We start from the raw sequence: 20,841 nt of genomic DNA, 5'->3' as shown, positions 1-20,841 counted from the left end.
CCCCACCCCCCCCCCCCCCCACCCCCCCCCCCCCCCACCCCCCCCCCCCCCCACCCCCCCCCCCCCCCACCCCCCCCCCCCCCCACCCCCCCCCCCCCCCACCCCCCCCCCCCCCCACCCCCCCCCCCCCCCACCCCCCCCCCCCCCCACCCCCCCCCCCCCCCACCCCCCCCCCCCCCCACCCCCCCCCCCCCCCACCCCCCCCCCCCCCCACCCCCCCCCCCCCCCACCCCCCCCCCCCCCCACCCCCCCCCCCCCCCACCCCCCCCCCCCCCCACCCCCCCCCCCCCCCACCCCCCCCCCCCCCCACCCCCCCCCCCCCCCACCCCCCCCCCCCCCCACCCCCCCCCCCCCCCACCCCCCCCCCCCCCCACCCCCCCCCCCCCCCACCCCCCCCCCCCCCCACCCCCCCCCCCCCCCACCCCCCCCCCCCCCCACCCCCCCCCCCCCCCACCCCCCCCCCCCCCCACCCCCCCCCCCCCCCACCCCCCCCCCCCCCCACCCCCCCCCCCCCCCACCCCCCCCCCCCCCCACCCCCCCCCCCCCCCACCCCCCCCCCCCCCCACCCCCCCCCCCCCCCACCCCCCCCCCCCCCCACCCCCCCCCCCCCCCACCCCCCCCCCCCCCCACCCCCCCCCCCCCCCACCCCCCCCCCCCCCCACCCCCCCCCCCCCCCACCCCCCCCCCCCCCCACCCCCCCCCCCCCCCACCCCCCCCCCCCCCCACCCCCCCCCCCCCCCACCCCCCCCCCCCCCCACCCCCCCCCCCCCCCACCCCCCCCCCCCCCCACCCCCCCCCCCCCCCACCCCCCCCCCCCCCCACCCCCCCCCCCCCCCACCCCCCCCCCCCCCCACCCCCCCCCCCCCCCACCCCCCCCCCCCCCCACCCCCCCCCCCCCCCACCCCCCCCCCCCCCCACCCCCCCCCCCCCCCACCCCCCCCCCCCCCCACCCCCCCCCCCCCCCACCCCCCCCCCCCCCCACCCCCCCCCCCCCCCACCCCCCCCCCCCCCCACCCCCCCCCCCCCCCACCCCCCCCCCCCCCCACCCCCCCCCCCCCCCACCCCCCCCCCCCCCCACCCCCCCCCCCCCCCACCCCCCCCCCCCCCCACCCCCCCCCCCCCCCACCCCCCCCCCCCCCCACCCCCCCCCCCCCCCACCCCCCCCCCCCCCCACCCCCCCCCCCCCCCACCCCCCCCCCCCCCCACCCCCCCCCCCCCCCACCCCCCCCCCCCCCCACCCCCCCCCCCCCCCACCCCCCCCCCCCCCCACCCCCCCCCCCCCCCACCCCCCCCCCCCCCCACCCCCCCCCCCCCCCACCCCCCCCCCCCCCCACCCCCCCCCCCCCCCACCCCCCCCCCCCCCCACCCCCCCCCCCCCCCACCCCCCCCCCCCCCCACCCCCCCCCCCCCCCACCCCCCCCCCCCCCCACCCCCCCCCCCCCCCACCCCCCCCCCCCCCCACCCCCCCCCCCCCCCACCCCCCCCCCCCCCCACCCCCCCCCCCCCCCACCCCCCCCCCCCCCCACCCCCCCCCCCCCCCACCCCCCCCCCCCCCCACCCCCCCCCCCCCCCACCCCCCCCCCCCCCCACCCCCCCCCCCCCCCACCCCCCCCCCCCCCCACCCCCCCCCCCCCCCACCCCCCCCCCCCCCCACCCCCCCCCCCCCCCACCCCCCCCCCCCCCCACCCCCCCCCCCCCCCACCCCCCCCCCCCCCCACCCCCCCCCCCCCCCACCCCCCCCCCCCCCCACCCCCCCCCCCCCCCACCCCCCCCCCCCCCCACCCCCCCCCCCCCCCACCCCCCCCCCCCCCCACCCCCCCCCCCCCCCACCCCCCCCCCCCCCCACCCCCCCCCCCCCCCACCCCCCCCCCCCCCCACCCCCCCCCCCCCCCACCCCCCCCCCCCCCCACCCCCCCCCCCCCCCACCCCCCCCCCCCCCCACCCCCCCCCCCCCCCACCCCCCCCCCCCCCCACCCCCCCCCCCCCCCACCCCCCCCCCCCCCCACCCCCCCCCCCCCCCACCCCCCCCCCCCCCCACCCCCCCCCCCCCCCACCCCCCCCCCCCCCCACCCCCCCCCCCCCCCACCCCCCCCCCCCCCCACCCCCCCCCCCCCCCACCCCCCCCCCCCCCCACCCCCCCCCCCCCCCACCCCCCCCCCCCCCCACCCCCCCCCCCCCCCACCCCCCCCCCCCCCCACCCCCCCCCCCCCCCACCCCCCCCCCCCCCCACCCCCCCCCCCCCCCACCCCCCCCCCCCCCCACCCCCCCCCCCCCCCACCCCCCCCCCCCCCCACCCCCCCCCCCCCCCACCCCCCCCCCCCCCCACCCCCCCCCCCCCCCACCCCCCCCCCCCCCCACCCCCCCCCCCCCCCACCCCCCCCCCCCCCCACCCCCCCCCCCCCCCACCCCCCCCCCCCCCCACCCCCCCCCCCCCCCACCCCCCCCCCCCCCCACCCCCCCCCCCCCCCACCCCCCCCCCCCCCCACCCCCCCCCCCCCCCACCCCCCCCCCCCCCCACCCCCCCCCCCCCCCACCCCCCCCCCCCCCCACCCCCCCCCCCCCCCACCCCCCCCCCCCCCCACCCCCCCCCCCCCCCACCCCCCCCCCCCCCCACCCCCCCCCCCCCCCACCCCCCCCCCCCCCCACCCCCCCCCCCCCCCACCCCCCCCCCCCCCCACCCCCCCCCCCCCCCACCCCCCCCCCCCCCCACCCCCCCCCCCCCCCACCCCCCCCCCCCCCCACCCCCCCCCCCCCCCACCCCCCCCCCCCCCCACCCCCCCCCCCCCCCACCCCCCCCCCCCCCCACCCCCCCCCCCCCCCACCCCCCCCCCCCCCCACCCCCCCCCCCCCCCACCCCCCCCCCCCCCCACCCCCCCCCCCCCCCACCCCCCCCCCCCCCCACCCCCCCCCCCCCCCACCCCCCCCCCCCCCCACCCCCCCCCCCCCCCACCCCCCCCCCCCCCCACCCCCCCCCCCCCCCACCCCCCCCCCCCCCCACCCCCCCCCCCCCCCACCCCCCCCCCCCCCCACCCCCCCCCCCCCCCACCCCCCCCCCCCCCCACCCCCCCCCCCCCCCACCCCCCCCCCCCCCCACCCCCCCCCCCCCCCACCCCCCCCCCCCCCCACCCCCCCCCCCCCCCACCCCCCCCCCCCCCCACCCCCCCCCCCCCCCACCCCCCCCCCCCCCCACCCCCCCCCCCCCCCACCCCCCCCCCCCCCCACCCCCCCCCCCCCCCACCCCCCCCCCCCCCCACCCCCCCCCCCCCCCACCCCCCCCCCCCCCCACCCCCCCCCCCCCCCACCCCCCCCCCCCCCCACCCCCCCCCCCCCCCACCCCCCCCCCCCCCCACCCCCCCCCCCCCCCACCCCCCCCCCCCCCCACCCCCCCCCCCCCCCACCCCCCCCCCCCCCCACCCCCCCCCCCCCCCACCCCCCCCCCCCCCCACCCCCCCCCCCCCCCACCCCCCCCCCCCCCCACCCCCCCCCCCCCCCACCCCCCCCCCCCCCCACCCCCCCCCCCCCCCACCCCCCCCCCCCCCCACCCCCCCCCCCCCCCACCCCCCCCCCCCCCCACCCCCCCCCCCCCCCACCCCCCCCCCCCCCCACCCCCCCCCCCCCCCACCCCCCCCCCCCCCCACCCCCCCCCCCCCCCACCCCCCCCCCCCCCCACCCCCCCCCCCCCCCACCCCCCCCCCCCCCCACCCCCCCCCCCCCCCACCCCCCCCCCCCCCCACCCCCCCCCCCCCCCACCCCCCCCCCCCCCCACCCCCCCCCCCCCCCACCCCCCCCCCCCCCCACCCCCCCCCCCCCCCACCCCCCCCCCCCCCCACCCCCCCCCCCCCCCACCCCCCCCCCCCCCCACCCCCCCCCCCCCCCACCCCCCCCCCCCCCCACCCCCCCCCCCCCCCACCCCCCCCCCCCCCCACCCCCCCCCCCCCCCACCCCCCCCCCCCCCCACCCCCCCCCCCCCCCACCCCCCCCCCCCCCCACCCCCCCCCCCCCCCACCCCCCCCCCCCCCCACCCCCCCCCCCCCCCACCCCCCCCCCCCCCCACCCCCCCCCCCCCCCACCCCCCCCCCCCCCCACCCCCCCCCCCCCCCACCCCCCCCCCCCCCCACCCCCCCCCCCCCCCACCCCCCCCCCCCCCCACCCCCCCCCCCCCCCACCCCCCCCCCCCCCCACCCCCCCCCCCCCCCACCCCCCCCCCCCCCCACCCCCCCCCCCCCCCACCCCCCCCCCCCCCCACCCCCCCCCCCCCCCACCCCCCCCCCCCCCCACCCCCCCCCCCCCCCACCCCCCCCCCCCCCCACCCCCCCCCCCCCCCACCCCCCCCCCCCCCCACCCCCCCCCCCCCCCACCCCCCCCCCCCCCCACCCCCCCCCCCCCCCACCCCCCCCCCCCCCCACCCCCCCCCCCCCCCACCCCCCCCCCCCCCCACCCCCCCCCCCCCCCACCCCCCCCCCCCCCCACCCCCCCCCCCCCCCACCCCCCCCCCCCCCCACCCCCCCCCCCCCCCACCCCCCCCCCCCCCCACCCCCCCCCCCCCCCACCCCCCCCCCCCCCCACCCCCCCCCCCCCCCACCCCCCCCCCCCCCCACCCCCCCCCCCCCCCACCCCCCCCCCCCCCCACCCCCCCCCCCCCCCACCCCCCCCCCCCCCCACCCCCCCCCCCCCCCACCCCCCCCCCCCCCCACCCCCCCCCCCCCCCACCCCCCCCCCCCCCCACCCCCCCCCCCCCCCACCCCCCCCCCCCCCCACCCCCCCCCCCCCCCACCCCCCCCCCCCCCCACCCCCCCCCCCCCCCACCCCCCCCCCCCCCCACCCCCCCCCCCCCCCACCCCCCCCCCCCCCCACCCCCCCCCCCCCCCACCCCCCCCCCCCCCCACCCCCCCCCCCCCCCACCCCCCCCCCCCCCCACCCCCCCCCCCCCCCACCCCCCCCCCCCCCCACCCCCCCCCCCCCCCACCCCCCCCCCCCCCCACCCCCCCCCCCCCCCACCCCCCCCCCCCCCCACCCCCCCCCCCCCCCACCCCCCCCCCCCCCCACCCCCCCCCCCCCCCACCCCCCCCCCCCCCCACCCCCCCCCCCCCCCACCCCCCCCCCCCCCCACCCCCCCCCCCCCCCACCCCCCCCCCCCCCCACCCCCCCCCCCCCCCACCCCCCCCCCCCCCCACCCCCCCCCCCCCCCACCCCCCCCCCCCCCCACCCCCCCCCCCCCCCACCCCCCCCCCCCCCCACCCCCCCCCCCCCCCACCCCCCCCCCCCCCCACCCCCCCCCCCCCCCACCCCCCCCCCCCCCCACCCCCCCCCCCCCCCACCCCCCCCCCCCCCCACCCCCCCCCCCCCCCACCCCCCCCCCCCCCCACCCCCCCCCCCCCCCACCCCCCCCCCCCCCCACCCCCCCCCCCCCCCACCCCCCCCCCCCCCCACCCCCCCCCCCCCCCACCCCCCCCCCCCCCCACCCCCCCCCCCCCCCACCCCCCCCCCCCCCCACCCCCCCCCCCCCCCACCCCCCCCCCCCCCCACCCCCCCCCCCCCCCACCCCCCCCCCCCCCCACCCCCCCCCCCCCCCACCCCCCCCCCCCCCCACCCCCCCCCCCCCCCACCCCCCCCCCCCCCCACCCCCCCCCCCCCCCACCCCCCCCCCCCCCCACCCCCCCCCCCCCCCACCCCCCCCCCCCCCCACCCCCCCCCCCCCCCACCCCCCCCCCCCCCCACCCCCCCCCCCCCCCACCCCCCCCCCCCCCCACCCCCCCCCCCCCCCACCCCCCCCCCCCCCCACCCCCCCCCCCCCCCACCCCCCCCCCCCCCCACCCCCCCCCCCCCCCACCCCCCCCCCCCCCCACCCCCCCCCCCCCCCACCCCCCCCCCCCCCCACCCCCCCCCCCCCCCACCCCCCCCCCCCCCCACCCCCCCCCCCCCCCACCCCCCCCCCCCCCCACCCCCCCCCCCCCCCACCCCCCCCCCCCCCCACCCCCCCCCCCCCCCACCCCCCCCCCCCCCCACCCCCCCCCCCCCCCACCCCCCCCCCCCCCCACCCCCCCCCCCCCCCACCCCCCCCCCCCCCCACCCCCCCCCCCCCCCACCCCCCCCCCCCCCCACCCCCCCCCCCCCCCACCCCCCCCCCCCCCCACCCCCCCCCCCCCCCACCCCCCCCCCCCCCCACCCCCCCCCCCCCCCACCCCCCCCCCCCCCCACCCCCCCCCCCCCCCACCCCCCCCCCCCCCCACCCCCCCCCCCCCCCACCCCCCCCCCCCCCCACCCCCCCCCCCCCCCACCCCCCCCCCCCCCCACCCCCCCCCCCCCCCACCCCCCCCCCCCCCCACCCCCCCCCCCCCCCACCCCCCCCCCCCCCCACCCCCCCCCCCCCCCACCCCCCCCCCCCCCCACCCCCCCCCCCCCCCACCCCCCCCCCCCCCCACCCCCCCCCCCCCCCACCCCCCCCCCCCCCCACCCCCCCCCCCCCCCACCCCCCCCCCCCCCCACCCCCCCCCCCCCCCACCCCCCCCCCCCCCCACCCCCCCCCCCCCCCACCCCCCCCCCCCCCCACCCCCCCCCCCCCCCACCCCCCCCCCCCCCCACCCCCCCCCCCCCCCACCCCCCCCCCCCCCCACCCCCCCCCCCCCCCACCCCCCCCCCCCCCCACCCCCCCCCCCCCCCACCCCCCCCCCCCCCCACCCCCCCCCCCCCCCACCCCCCCCCCCCCCCACCCCCCCCCCCCCCCACCCCCCCCCCCCCCCACCCCCCCCCCCCCCCACCCCCCCCCCCCCCCACCCCCCCCCCCCCCCACCCCCCCCCCCCCCCACCCCCCCCCCCCCCCACCCCCCCCCCCCCCCACCCCCCCCCCCCCCCACCCCCCCCCCCCCCCACCCCCCCCCCCCCCCACCCCCCCCCCCCCCCACCCCCCCCCCCCCCCACCCCCCCCCCCCCCCACCCCCCCCCCCCCCCACCCCCCCCCCCCCCCACCCCCCCCCCCCCCCACCCCCCCCCCCCCCCACCCCCCCCCCCCCCCACCCCCCCCCCCCCCCACCCCCCCCCCCCCCCACCCCCCCCCCCCCCCACCCCCCCCCCCCCCCACCCCCCCCCCCCCCCACCCCCCCCCCCCCCCACCCCCCCCCCCCCCCACCCCCCCCCCCCCCCACCCCCCCCCCCCCCCACCCCCCCCCCCCCCCACCCCCCCCCCCCCCCACCCCCCCCCCCCCCCACCCCCCCCCCCCCCCACCCCCCCCCCCCCCCACCCCCCCCCCCCCCCACCCCCCCCCCCCCCCACCCCCCCCCCCCCCCACCCCCCCCCCCCCCCACCCCCCCCCCCCCCCACCCCCCCCCCCCCCCACCCCCCCCCCCCCCCACCCCCCCCCCCCCCCACCCCCCCCCCCCCCCACCCCCCCCCCCCCCCACCCCCCCCCCCCCCCACCCCCCCCCCCCCCCACCCCCCCCCCCCCCCACCCCCCCCCCCCCCCACCCCCCCCCCCCCCCACCCCCCCCCCCCCCCACCCCCCCCCCCCCCCACCCCCCCCCCCGCCCACCCCCCCCCCCCCCCACCTGCGGCTCTCCAGATGTTCAGGAACTACAATTCCCATCAGCCCCTACCAGCATGGCCAATTGGCCATGCTGACAGAGGCTGATGGGAATTGCAGTTCCTGAACATCTGGAGAGCCGCAGGTTCCCTACCCCTGCAATAGACCATATTCTCCTGGATTGTTCTTCACATAATGACCCCCCGCCTCCAGCTGATTAGACCTTTGACAGATACCAACACATCTAGAACCAACAGAGAACTCATCCAGTTCTAGCAGATTGGGATACAAAAATTACCGCCTCTGTTGCTACCTTTTTAGCCGCTGCATTGAACAAAAGAACTCACAAGAAATCATTAACTGGCAAGTCACTATCTGATAAATACTTATTTTTTAGAATTCCGATTTTAATATTGATATGGACATTATAATTATTATAATTGTTATTATAATTATAATCATTATAATTATAACACTTTTATAATTGTTTCATTGGCCATGGGACCTCATTGTGTTTTCTTGTTAATGCCATTAAAGGTCTTTGAATTTGAATGGGCCAGGAAGCTATGTGGTCTCAGCATGCTCTTCTTTCCAGCTGAGTCCTGGATTTTTTTTTTTAAACGAGCCAGTGTAGTATAGTGGTTAGTGTGGTTGGACTACAGCTGGGGATACAAGGATTCAAACCTCCCCGTCGGCCGTGAAGCCCAGGGGGTGACATTGAATTAGTTACCCTTCTCAGTCCCACATACGTTACAGGGCTTTGGGAAGATAAAGTGGAGAGGAGGAAGTCATGTTTTCATCTGTTGTTTGTGTGTGTTTCTGGAGAGGGAGAGAATAAATATCTAATAAAAAATAAAGTATTTTATCCAGTTTTGCCTAACAAAGTCCCATTATACATGGAATGTTTACCTTGTGACTCTTCACAGTGGCCTTGCAGTGGGCTCTCCTCATGTTTCTCTGTTTACATGTGAGGAGGCACTCTCTCCTGGGTGTGTAGTTTTTTCTGCAGAGAACTCTGCCAGCCTGGTTCTCTTAACTCTGCCCATCAACTTATTCTTAAAGGCACAGATCTTAAAAGGCACTTATTATTCTTAAAAGTGCAGATCTCATTTCACTCAGTAGTCAAGATTGCTGGCTTAGTCTTTAAACTTCACTTTTTTCGATATTTCCATTCCAAAAATAATTATCCCCACCCCCGCATTGAAAGATCAAAGAAATTCCCTAGACCACGTGGTACTAAAAAGGGGGACCATGCCTTAGAGCAGTGGTTCTCATCCTGGGGGTCGGGACCCCTTTGGGGGTCGAATGACCCTTTCACAGGGGTCGCCTAAGACTCTCTGAATCAGTGTTCTCCATCTGTAAAATGGATAAATGTTAGGGTTGGGGGTCACCACAATATGAGGAACTGTATTAAAGGGTCGTGGCATTAGGAAGGTTGAGAACCCCTGCCTTAGAGCCAATTCTTTCTCTCCCCTCCCCCTGCCACTCCCTGCTGCTGCTGCTGCCGCCGCCCCGCCGCCGCCATGGGAACCCAAAGAGGCTTGTTATTCCCAAGCACACTCTGTTATTGCTGTGTCAAAATCTTGATATATCAATAGAATGCAGAGGTTGGTGTGATTTGGCTAACCCTTTTGAGTGGTTCTTTCAATTGAAGCAGCTGACAATATGGCAGTGGGGCAAGGGGGAAGTGTGGATGGCATTTGGAGAGAATGGGAAGGCTGGCAGTGGGTGGAGGGAAGATGTCTGGGGCAAAGCTGTGCTCACTGACAAATCTACCAGCTCTGGCAGCAAAGCAAAATTAAAATCATGCTAGAAGAGGTCTCCATTGCCGCAGAGAGAATGAAAAGTGAAAGTGGGGCTTGATGAAATACATCTGTACAAGAAATCTTCCTGCAACTGACATTCACCCCCACCACACAGCAAATATGTTGTGCATAATTGACCAAAGATTGTTCCAGTTTTCATATGGATTTTTAAAACTTGTGATCACCACCTCAATGCTTAAGGAATCCTCTATTCCCACCCCTACTCTTTTGTTACTATTACTTTGAGTTCGGTTGGCAATTAGAGAAGGGGTATGAGTAACTTAAGGAAGTTCATATTTAATTGAGGAAGCTGTTCAGTGTACATAGGCAAACTGGTGAACAAAAGCAGTTTGTGTCCAGCTTATGTATTTCTAAAATATCAGGCTGTAGACATTAGAAGACACTAATGCACTTGATCTTGGTAACAGAGTAATAAACATTTCTATTGGTTATGACAAAACCACTGATTTCTTTGAAGCACCACCTGAGAACATAGATAGCTGTGCCTATTGAGGAAAGCACGCGTGCAAATGCAGCTCATTTGAAGAAATGGCCTTGGAAGAGGTAAAGTTAACCCCCCTTTTCTACTGGCACCTCCCCACTTCTTAACTCCAAAAGACCCCTTGTGCACTTAAATCACCATTATGTGAGCTACATGCCATGCTGAAGTTCTGTGTTACCAAAGCCCACCATCTCTTTCATATCCATGTGCACTGTAGGTATATGACTGAGGGGTAACCTAATCAGTTTCCAATTCAACGTCCTTGAATGAGAGAGGGCTTAGCCGGGGGAGAGCAGTTGTTTGATCACCTGGGCTTGGGGGTTACACATTTTATTTCTGTGCAGGTGTTGCAGTGTTTTGGTTCTGGAGCTGGGGTATACAGTTCAGCTCCTTGTTTGGCTCTTTGACATACGAGAGTGGATTTGCCCTTTGGTGTCTAAATGCAGGAAAGGACAGTCAGTGCCTTGTTTTAGATTTTTGTCCTTTTAAGGCAGGAGAGAAGTAACCGCACGAGGGCCAAACCAGATGCAAATCTATGAGTAGTGTAAATGAGCTTCCAAGGAGGTGTGCTGCAGACTTCAACAGGAACCCAGGGGCATAGCAGCAAAGGCTGACCAGCTCTAGTTTTATACTGTTGGCTCTGCTTCCAAGGTCCACCTCCAGTCAGACTTCACTGTTCAGTTTGCTGCTGGCCTCAACAAGACTTGGGGCCAGCTTTAAACTGCAGGCTTCGGGCCAGTTGAGGCCCACAGCAAATGGGCCTCTCTGAACTTCACATAGAAATCAGGGTGGGATAGTTAGCTCCACACTCAAACTCCATGTGGAGTTTGGGGGTGGGATTAGTCCCACGGCCCCCCTCTGAAGCTCCATATGGAGTTTGGGAGTGGGGCAGCCCAACTGCCAATGTTTAGCTGCGCCGTCTCCAGAAGAAGAAGGAGGAGGAGGAGGAGAAGGAGAAGGGGAAGGAGAAGGAGAAGGAGAGGCGTTTGGATTTATATCCCCCCTTTCTCTCCTGCAGGAGACTCAAAGGGGCTTACAATCTCCTTGCCCTTCCCCCCTCACAACAAACACCCTGTGAGGTAGGTGGGGCTGAGAGAGCTCCGAGAAGCTGTGACTAGCCCAAGGTCACCCAGCTGGCATGTGTGGGAGTGTACAGGCTAATCTGAATTCCCCAGATAAGCCTCCACAGCTCAGGCGGCAGAGCTGGGAATCAAACCCAATCCCTCCAGATTAGATACAGGAGCTCTTAACCTCCTACGCCACTGCTGCTCCAGGGGCTGGGGTGCAGTTGCAGGGGGAGGGGAAATGGCACCTGGGGCTTTAGCCCCCTCATACCCTCCCCTTGCTACACCAGTCCATGAACACAGTCACCAGGTAAACTTATGTTGCTTGGGCTCCTGATCAGATTGCCTCAGTGTTCTCTGACAAAGTTCATCTCAAACTCAGAGCTAGATGAGCCGCCCTGTCTGTACAAAAGAGCCAGATCGTTACACCTTGTGGCTGCTTCTGCCCTGTCAGAGAGAGAAGCTTATTGTGCCCCCGCCTGTGTGAAACTGATCGCTAAACTAACCTACTTATATAAAGCACCAAGTCACTTCCTTGCTTTCCCTACTCTGTGCCTATGCACGGGGAAACCTGAGCGCGCTCAGAAGATGGCGCCTAGGAGGAAATTCAGAGATGCGGAGAAGCAGGGGCAATGTACTCAATAGATCGCACAGCAGCTGAAGATGTTTGCAAAATAACTTCAGCCAGAGAATCACTTCAAAAGGGGATTCATTTAAAACGTTTTGAGGCTGGAAACAAAACGTTATGGAGTAAAAACCAGTGTGGTTTTTACCATGGAGCAAATTTTTTTTTTCCTGCTTCAAAATGTTTTAAAAGGTTTGTGTGGAAAGGGCCAGTATCATGCTGAATTCTCCTCTGGTCTAGATAATGTCCATTTCAATATACTTGGTGTGTTTTCTTAGGTGTTTCTTGTCTCCTCTCCCTATCCCTATGTACATTTATGGAACAAAAGCCCATCACTCGGTGTTTATGATCTACTTGGGTCATTTAATTTGTTTGTTTCTTCTGCTTTGTGAGCCTCTTGGGAAGTAAGTTGCTTTTGAATTTTATCTTTTCTATAGAATGCCCCAAATTCCCTTTAAAGCTTGGAAACCTTTGAATGACTAGGGGAGGAAGGAACACTGTGGTGTTAGCATATTTCAGAGCCACCACAATCCTATCACAACACCTTTCAGAGTGCTGTTAAAATGCACAAAGGTCTAAGTGATCTTTTTCAATTGGGAGGGACTTGTTGAGGGTATTTTGTATTAACATTTCAGAAAGTATTATGGAGAAACAGCCTAGGAAGAAATCATCCTAAAGGAATGAGAGTTAATAACTTGATTAAATTCCTGAAATTGCTATAATAGTGCCAAACTGTGTAACTATAACTATACGGTCTTAATGTTGCTTATAAGGCAAGAGTTGTACTATGCTTGACTAAGGCTGCAATCCAAAAAAACACTTTCCTGGGAGTAAGCTCCACTGAATAAAATGGGACTTACCTGTGAGTAGACTTGCTTAGGAATGCTCTCTGAAAGTTGGGAGCCAATCAAATAGTAAGGAACTGTCATACGCGAATAGTTTAGCATAAATAAATTCCATATAAGCAAGTATATGGAATGTACACAGTGATTACAATACTTCTGAGTCTTTCAACTGGGAGCGACATTATATGAGGTTTTTAGAAAACAGATACATACTTAAGTTATTTTCTGTGGCTTTACAAATGGTGCAATAAGGTTGTATTTCAACTCCAAAGTACTTTCTTATAGAATTGTAAAAGTCTCCAATTAACAATAGGTATAGTGTTTTGCCTGCATATGATGAAAATGCATATTTCAGTTATTATCAAAATACTTTGGACTCAGACTATGTACCTATAGAATGACATGGTATTATGGGAAATGCAGCTGAAAAATTAATAGGGCTTTTTTTGGCCCAAGGTAGGTTGAAGGACATCTTTGCTTTAAAAACACCCTGGTGAATCTTGGTAGCTAAATAAATATCATTTTGGGGGGCAGGGTTAAATAATTCCTTCATGCTTTTTGAATGGCTAGAACAGAATATTTACCATTTTGAACACATGTGTGCATGGTTTACTCTTATATATAACCTTGGATTTGCCGTTAGTAGCCAAAAAGGGGGTCAGTTTTTAGCAACGTGGTTAATTGGACATAAATATAGACATTTCACATGATGTACCATGTAAATGTAAACCTTTGTAGTTACAAGTTTTTGTAGCTGGAGAATTGTTTTAAAAGGCATGTAATTTATTAGCTATCGGTAGCTTCTTTATTGCCTTGCCGCACTGCAGTAATAAATAAAAGAAAGTGAACTGATTTTACAAATGGCACACAAGGTGCACATTTTGTGGAAAAAGTCTTTTTTTTAAAGAATTGGCATTAAATCCTTTTTTTGTGATGACAAAGAGGCTAAGAGTGCAAACTGTATTTTCTGTTTATCGAAAACCGAGTCTTTTTTTCTCGAGGGCATTTTTTCCTATGATCATCAAGGGATTTCAAAAGCAATAAAGTGTGGAATCGTTGTTCGACTTGAACAGTATTAAAACTTAGGTTTTAATTTCACTGAAGTAATAAGATTTGAACCTGTCTCACGTTACAGCACTGTAAGGCATTTAGCAATTGTATTTTAAAGGAGGTTTTTAAAATGCATCTCACTTGTAAGCTAACAGTCTGTCTAATAATTAATAGTTTCTCCTTGGTACGAGCTGTGTTTTTGGTATGAGCGATCTTGGTTTTGTTAATAACAGATTATAATCATGATAAGGCTGTTCATTCTTAATTAGCTTAAGCCTACAGCCTCCTTCTTTGTATTTTTTTTTTGTTCTGTTCTCCATTTGCCGTCTTGTGTTGATGTATCTAACTTAAATTTTTGGAAAATGTACTGTTCTAAATCGATTTGATGACTAGAATGAATAATGCATCTTACTTACACATGACTTACACATATTAAACCTTCATTATTCAAACAAACACAGTGACATAAATGGTGTGATATCCTTGCATGTCTGGAATCATAGCACTGTGGTTCCTGTATGGCTTTGTAAAAGAGCCCAAAATATGTGAAATGTAAATCTCTGTACAATATTTTTCCCTGTTTGCACTGAAATGATTAGTGCTTTTTATTATTGTAATTGAACACGTTCCAAAAGGTGAGCAGTGTTTTATCTTTGGAGCATTAAACTCTGATCCTCTTGGACAGTGTCAAATAGTGGCTGCCTCTAGTCGCCATAAGGTTTGATTATTTTAGTAGATGGGCCAGGCTGTAAATATTAGAGGATGTAAAATAAATCAACATATTATCCTTAAGGATACAAAACATAAGAGCTATTTGTGGTTGGGAACCTTTGACAGATAGTTTGGATGAAGCAGATGATTGCCCGCCTTTTGTATCTGGCCTCCATTACTATGCCTGGAGGCAGTTTAGTGTTATAGTTGTATACTGATGTCAGGATTACTACTGAATGGCTAGCAATGACAGATGTCTATAATTACAGGCGATGCTTCCAGTAGTTCAAAAGAGCCAGCCTATGTTGAACAATTATCTTATTTCTGGCCTGCCAAAGAGTCATCTTCAAATTGCTGGTATTAGGTGCGGTGTATCTTCTACCTTCCCCTAAGGCTCTGATATAAATGTGCAAAAAGCATTCTGATATATATATATATATAACTTAAACACCAAGGTGCTGATCCAGAGATCTCATAGGCTGCAGCAGCCTACGTGCTTGTTGTCTGTGCACAAAGGCTTCCTCGCCAAGCGGATGATCTGTGAGGAAGAGATTGCCTAAATCACGAACACGTGCGTGCCACGCAGCGAGCTCTGCTATCACGGACAGCATGACTGTTACGCAGGGTATGCAAGGTGTACAAAAACCAGTCGTGCCAGGTGTTGCCTGCTAGATTTTTTTCCCCTGCTAAATACCTGCTGTGTACAAGAGACACCACCGTATTCAGGCCATACACAAAAGCTTCTGAACATGGGTCTTCCTGGAACTCCACTGTTGTGTGTGGTCATAGCGGATAGGGTAAAGCCATACTTCGGAATCTTTATCAGAGGAGGAGGAGGAGGAGGAGGAGTTTGGATTTATATCCCACCTTTCTCTCCTGTAAGGAAACTCAAGGTGGCTTGCAAACTCCTTTCTCCACCTACCTCACAAGGTGTCTGTTGTGGGGAGAGGAAGGGAAAGGAGCTTGTAAGCTACCTTGAGTCTCCTTACAGGAGAGAAAGGTGGGGTATAAATCCAAACTAATACTAATACTAATACTACTACTACTACTTCTACTACTCTTCTCCTCCTCCTCCTCCTCCTCCTCCTTCCTCTTCTTGTCCACCATCCTAGTTTGGCTAGCCAGAGTAAATATCTGGCTACCCTAAGTTATTGGATGACATAATGCTTTTATGTTGTGTCTGTATGAGTGCCGATGTTCTGCATTAAAACCTGAAGAAAGGTCAAAAAGTTATGAGATCTTAAACATTTATGCCTCGCCTTCAAGTCATAACTTCACTATAATAGAGTGAACCTTTCCAACCCAAAATCTTAATTCATTACTTCAACCTGTACGAAGCACGGAGAACCAGCATTTTCTGGTATGTCCTTATTTGCACGGTGTGAAGGATTCATTGTTCCAGTTTAATTTGTTCATGTGGTGTTTCTGAGTACATTCCATACAGAGCTGTTATTGAATTTCTCTGGTTGTCATTATATATCCATACAACCTTTAGGAACCCTCATTCTCTGTTTCCCAGTTTTATAATACAGATCACATATTAAGGATTGATACAATTAGCTTCTGTTTCTAAGCTAAACATATCTGGGGGGCAAAAGCTTAGATGAACAATGTAGTAGTGAAACTTTAATTTCTATAATGGTCATAACATGCTTTCTTGACCCATAATTAAATTGAAATACGCTGGGTTTTTTTACAATTTTGTCTGTATTCCTTCTTTTCTTCATGTGCTAGCAAATAACCTTTTGATTACTTCAGCAATAAGAACAGACTGTTCTCTTTCTCCAGCACCCCATCATCTAAAAATAATAGGATGACCTGGATGAAAAAGAATGGATGCGAAAAGAAATTTTTTAAAAATGAATATGTTGATGATATTAGTCTAGAAATTTATTTTTTAAATACGGTTAGTCGCATCAGTAAAGCAATACGGGATGGATGCTTCCTTGAGGAAGCTTCCTTGAGGCTTTCGCTGTCCAGTGATGATGTATTAAATTTATTAAGGTCACATTATCCCCAACTGGAGCAGTTGTTCTATGTTTGAAGCCCCATACGTACAGGAGTTCTGTGCGTATAGGTGTCAAATTCAGGACCTGTCTCTTCCGTGTTGTAACAGCTGTAACGTTCCAGACTTGCCCAGTCTTGCCAGATCTTGGTAGATAGGCGAGGTCAGATAGGGGACCACTTAGGAAGTCTAGGGAGCTATGCAGAGGAAGGCAATGGCAAAGCATTTCTGCTCATCACTTGCCTTGATAACCCCATGGGGTTGAACTTAATGGGGTAACCATGATTCAGTTCTGATTGGACAGCACACTTCCCCCTCCATCTCCCATGGTTCTAGGGTGGTTTCTTTGTATTTGGCTGTACGAATATAAAAGAAGAAGAGTTTGGATTTATATCTCCCCTTTCTGTCCTGTCAGGAGACTCAAAGGTGCTTACAATCTCCTTTCCCTCCCCCCCTCCCAACAAACACCCTGTGAGGTGGGTGGGGCTGAGAGAGCTCTGAAGAACTGTGACTAGCCCAAGGTCACCCAGCTGTCATGTGTTGGAGTGCACAAGCTAATCTGAACTCCCCAGATAAGCCTCCACAGCTCAAGTGGCAGAGCGGAGAATCAAACCTGGTTCTCCAGATTAGAGTGCATTTGCTCTTAGCCACTACACTACGCTAGCTCTTGTGCTGGTAGGACTTCCAACACAGGGAGATTGGCTGCATTGAGGGGTGGAGCAAATAGGTATGATTCTTCACATCTCTGCATGCAAAAACATATGATACTGAGTGCATATTTTGAATACAGGAGGTGTAATATTGGAGCCTCAAGCGGTTCTAAAAACATGCTGTGCAAAATTGAATACATTTAGAACATATCAAGCTTTCACCATCTTCCAAGCTTTCATTGTCTCTCAGAGCTTGTTTTAATCTGAAGGTCTTTTACCTGCCGTCCTTCAGAGCCTCACCTTCCTGTTATCCATACACAGCTACTTAAAATGACTCTGTCACTTGTGAAAACAAATCAGATTGTTGCTGTTAATGAGCTTTTCAATTTACTTATTCAGTGATTCGGATAAGTAGATTTAAGAGGTAATGATACTGTTTAGCACTCAAGCTTAGCTGTCAGATTGCAGCAGTTGAGGGAAGTCTCGCGGGACGGGTGTTGACACAGATCTTGATAGGATAATAGGAATCAAAGCTAATGCATGATAAAAGGAGCGGTAAGAGCTATAAGGATAACTGGGGATTAAAGGAATGATCTATACGTGTGATGGCTCTCCCAGTGTTTTTATTTGTCAAGCCCTGATCTGAATGCTAATTGACAGTAGGACAAAATGCTACTTTAGTACATTTTCTTGTGTTTTTATTTTTATTTTGTATGGATCATGGGCCCGGGTATGTTTTATGCAGAAATTAAAACAGGATTCTGATTTTAGAAGTCTATATTATTTGCAGTGTTATTTCATTAGGAACAGCTGCTGTAGAATCCACAATAAGACTAAAGGAATGCAAAACTATTAAAGTGAAACCTTTTTATTGAGTGACATTTTCGTATAAAATTTATTGTCAGAAAAGGCAACCTTTCGCTTCCACTTGCTATTTTCTCTGTTACTTTAAAGCCTTGTCAAATATTTCTTTCAAATAAGGACTGTGGAATTAGCTCCGGATTTGCACATTTGGAATGTTCCTGAATGTGTGCGATAGAAAGGCAATATTATTGCTATTTAATGCTTATTTAACACGTTGTGTGGGGTGCTTTTCAAAGTGAAATGTTAAGTACAATTCTAAGACTTACCGTTCAGCATTATTGCTTGTTAACTGCAGCAACTAGGAGAAAGTACACTCTCTCTGAATGGGATGGTACTGTTCTGGCAGTCGTAATCATTACCTAAGTACCCATTAGCACCTCTCCCTCCTGTTCCAGTAAACTTATTTTTATTTATTTTAATGTTTTATTTATTTTAAAAACATATTCTTCTGCCTGCCAGTTTCTTCTCAGTGAAGAAAGGAATGGTCATTTGGAGTCTGATAGTGCTGCAGTCTAGCCATATATTGGGCTGAGTTAGGATTAGGTAGATTCCTGTCTCACTTCCCCTTGACATTGAAGCTCCCTGACAGAGTAGTCCAGATTGGGGGGGGGGGGGGGGGGACCACTGTGGCGACTGGAGACAGTGCAGTGAAGCCACCATCATGCTACTTCCACAGGGGCTTCAGGCCGGTGCAGAAACTAGGGTCATTTGAAAACCTTCCAGCCGCCTGAATCACCCCATAGCTGAAACAGAACTGTACATCTGCAAGTGCAGAGGTCATAATTCCCAGGCTGGAACTCCAGTGGAAGCAACTAAAGTTAGCTTCACCTCTGGCTAGCTCCACCCCCCCCCCCCATCAAGGACATAGGTAGGGGGGGTTTCTTGGATTCAACCCCCCCCATTACATGTCCTAAGCTCCGCCCCTCATTTGTGGGTTTTTTTTGTATTTTTAAGTGTTTCTCTTGTTTTTGGCCTGCAGGGGGCACATTTTTAGGCTAGCAGCGCCAAAATTGCAGGGATGTTTCAGGAGACTCTCCTGATGATACCACCTGGGTTTGATGAGGTTTGGTTCAGGAGGTCCAAAGTTATGGACTCCCAAAGGGGGTGCCCCATTCCCCATTGTTTCCAATGGGAGCTAATAGAAGATGGCGGCTACACCTACTGATACTACCCAGTCAATGGGAGGGGGGGGTGGATGGGGCAGGGGAGTCTGCCATCCCAGGCCTCGGAGAGCTACTTTTATAAGCACTGAGGCCAGGGGGAGGGGCTTGGGAAAGTGTGGTTACGCCCTCAGGGGCGGGTGGGGGCGTGGCCACACCCCCTGAACCCCCCATAAAAATCTATACTTAAGTCGCTGCCCCCCGTGCCAGTGTCCACTTGGACGTCAGTGCAGCTCCATAGTGGCAGCCGTCCAGATGCCAGCATCTTTGCCCTCTCTGTTGAAGTGGGTGCCCTTTATGCTGGCAAAGGGGGCAAACGTGTCGGCAGGGCCTTCTGGTGCTCCCAATGCCCGTTTGGCCTCTCCCCTCCAGCAGGACTGGGCTGCCCTTGACTTTGTGCTAGAAATCCTTGCTCAGCCTAACCTACCTCACAGGATTGTTGGGAGGGGAGAGCTATGTATGCAGTAATATAAATATAGTAATATCAAAATATAACTTCATAATTTGTTGCAAGTATATCCTTTTTGTCGAAGGCTTTCGTGGCCAGAATCACTAGTGTGTTGGGGGTTTTCCAGGTTGTATGGCCGTGTTCAGTAGCATTTTCTCCTGACGTTTCGCCTGCATCTGTGGCTGGCATCTTCAGAGGATCTATACCGTTTTTCTTTACACAAACTGAAAATTATGAATGTTGACTATTTAAACCCTGTAATATTTTAGTAGGGTTGCTAACCTCTTGCTGCTACAGTTAATCTCCAAATGACTAAAATCAGTTCCCCTGGAGAAAACGACTGCTTTGGAGAGTGGAGCCCATTGTATTCTACTGAGGTCTTTTAAAGGTTGGAGCTTTTGAAAGCCAGCTTTTGAAAGCATGGAGGCCGGGGGGCGGGGCCCATGGATGAGATCACGCCCCCCAAGCCCCGCCCCCTTGGCCTTCGTGCAGGCTGGCTTTTGCCCAAAAGTCGGCCTTCACGGAGGCCAAGGGGGCGGGGCTTGGTGGCATGCGCCCGGGGATAAGGGTGACCCCATGTCCTTAAAGGCGGTACACCTCTGCTGCTATGCCATTATATCCTGCTAAGGTTTCTTCCTCCCCAAACACTGCCATTTCCAGGGTTCAGGCCTGAATCTCCAGGAATATCCCAATCTGGAGCTGGCAACATTATTGCTTATACTTCCTTACCCCCCCCCCCCCACCTCCACCTTTATGTATATAGTAATAAATATTTTGAGAACTGTAGCAGGTTACTAAGATACCATTTTTGCTTTTTTTGTAGGTTTATGCCCGAATGTCTGACGTTTTGGGTATAACGGATGACAACCAAGTTCTGGAAACATTTATGGCAAAAATGTGAGTTTTTTAAATGTCTGAACTGTCCTCTGTTGTGGTTCATGTTTGTCTTCCAAGTTAAATTTAAGCATTAAATGTAATGTAAATGGTAAGGATGATCTTAAATTTTAAAATATGAGGCGTGATATGTTTGTACAGTTGATATATTCTGTATTCGCTACCTTCTTCCCCTCTCCCCCATGGCTATTTTTTCCCAGCGTTAACTGGTAAATTACTGATGCTAGAAGACTTGTAAATAATGCTCTTACAACTTCAGATTCCCTTTGCCCAATTTTTTTTAGACTGCCACCCAAACTCCCAAATTTATAATCACTATACAATTTACAGTGAGATGCATTTTGAGTTTTTGTGGGTTTTGTGTCTTTGTGGTCCTTGCAGTGAGCATCTGACCTGTACTTGCTGATGGCTCATGCGGAGAACAGACATGATTGGCTAGTCCTTTTATTGTATTCTACTTGATGCATTACTGAGACACAGCTGCTTTGAATTGCTTTCATGCCAGTGCAGTGGGATCTGGCTGCTGCTCTTACACATGTGGAGAAAACTATAGCAACTGAAGCTGCTGCTTCTTGCTTGGCAGCTGCCAATCATCTCACAGTTCACTATGATACTGCAGCTGGAGAGGCTGCTAAAGCATCCTCCTCCCCTAGGAGACCTACATGGTTGACTGCTACATTGATAAATTGGCACCTTTCAAG

The 20,841-nt window shown here is 61.2% G+C and overlaps 1 protein-coding gene across 4 annotated transcripts in view; it reads left to right on the top strand.

Moving 5' to 3' along the window:
* The window catches only part of RANBP17 (RAN binding protein 17), a 265,770-nt gene that overhangs the window by 133,557 nt on the left and 111,372 nt on the right, over positions 1 to 20,841 (top strand). For all 4 annotated transcript variants that reach the window (XM_048500116.1, XM_048500098.1, XM_048500108.1 and 1 more), the window contains exon 15: positions 20,070 to 20,143. In XM_048500116.1, the coding sequence (XP_048356073.1) occupies positions 20,070 to 20,143 (74 nt within the window). The remainder of the gene's footprint in view (positions 1 to 20,069; positions 20,144 to 20,841) is intronic.

Source organism: Sphaerodactylus townsendi, linkage group LG01 (genome assembly GCF_021028975.2).
Source record: "Sphaerodactylus townsendi isolate TG3544 linkage group LG01, MPM_Stown_v2.3, whole genome shotgun sequence".
NCBI classification, from domain to species: Eukaryota; Metazoa; Chordata; class Lepidosauria; order Squamata; family Sphaerodactylidae; genus Sphaerodactylus; species Sphaerodactylus townsendi.
The sequence above is the reverse complement of the archived record's forward strand: the minus strand, read 5'-3'. Positions and strand labels throughout refer to the sequence as shown.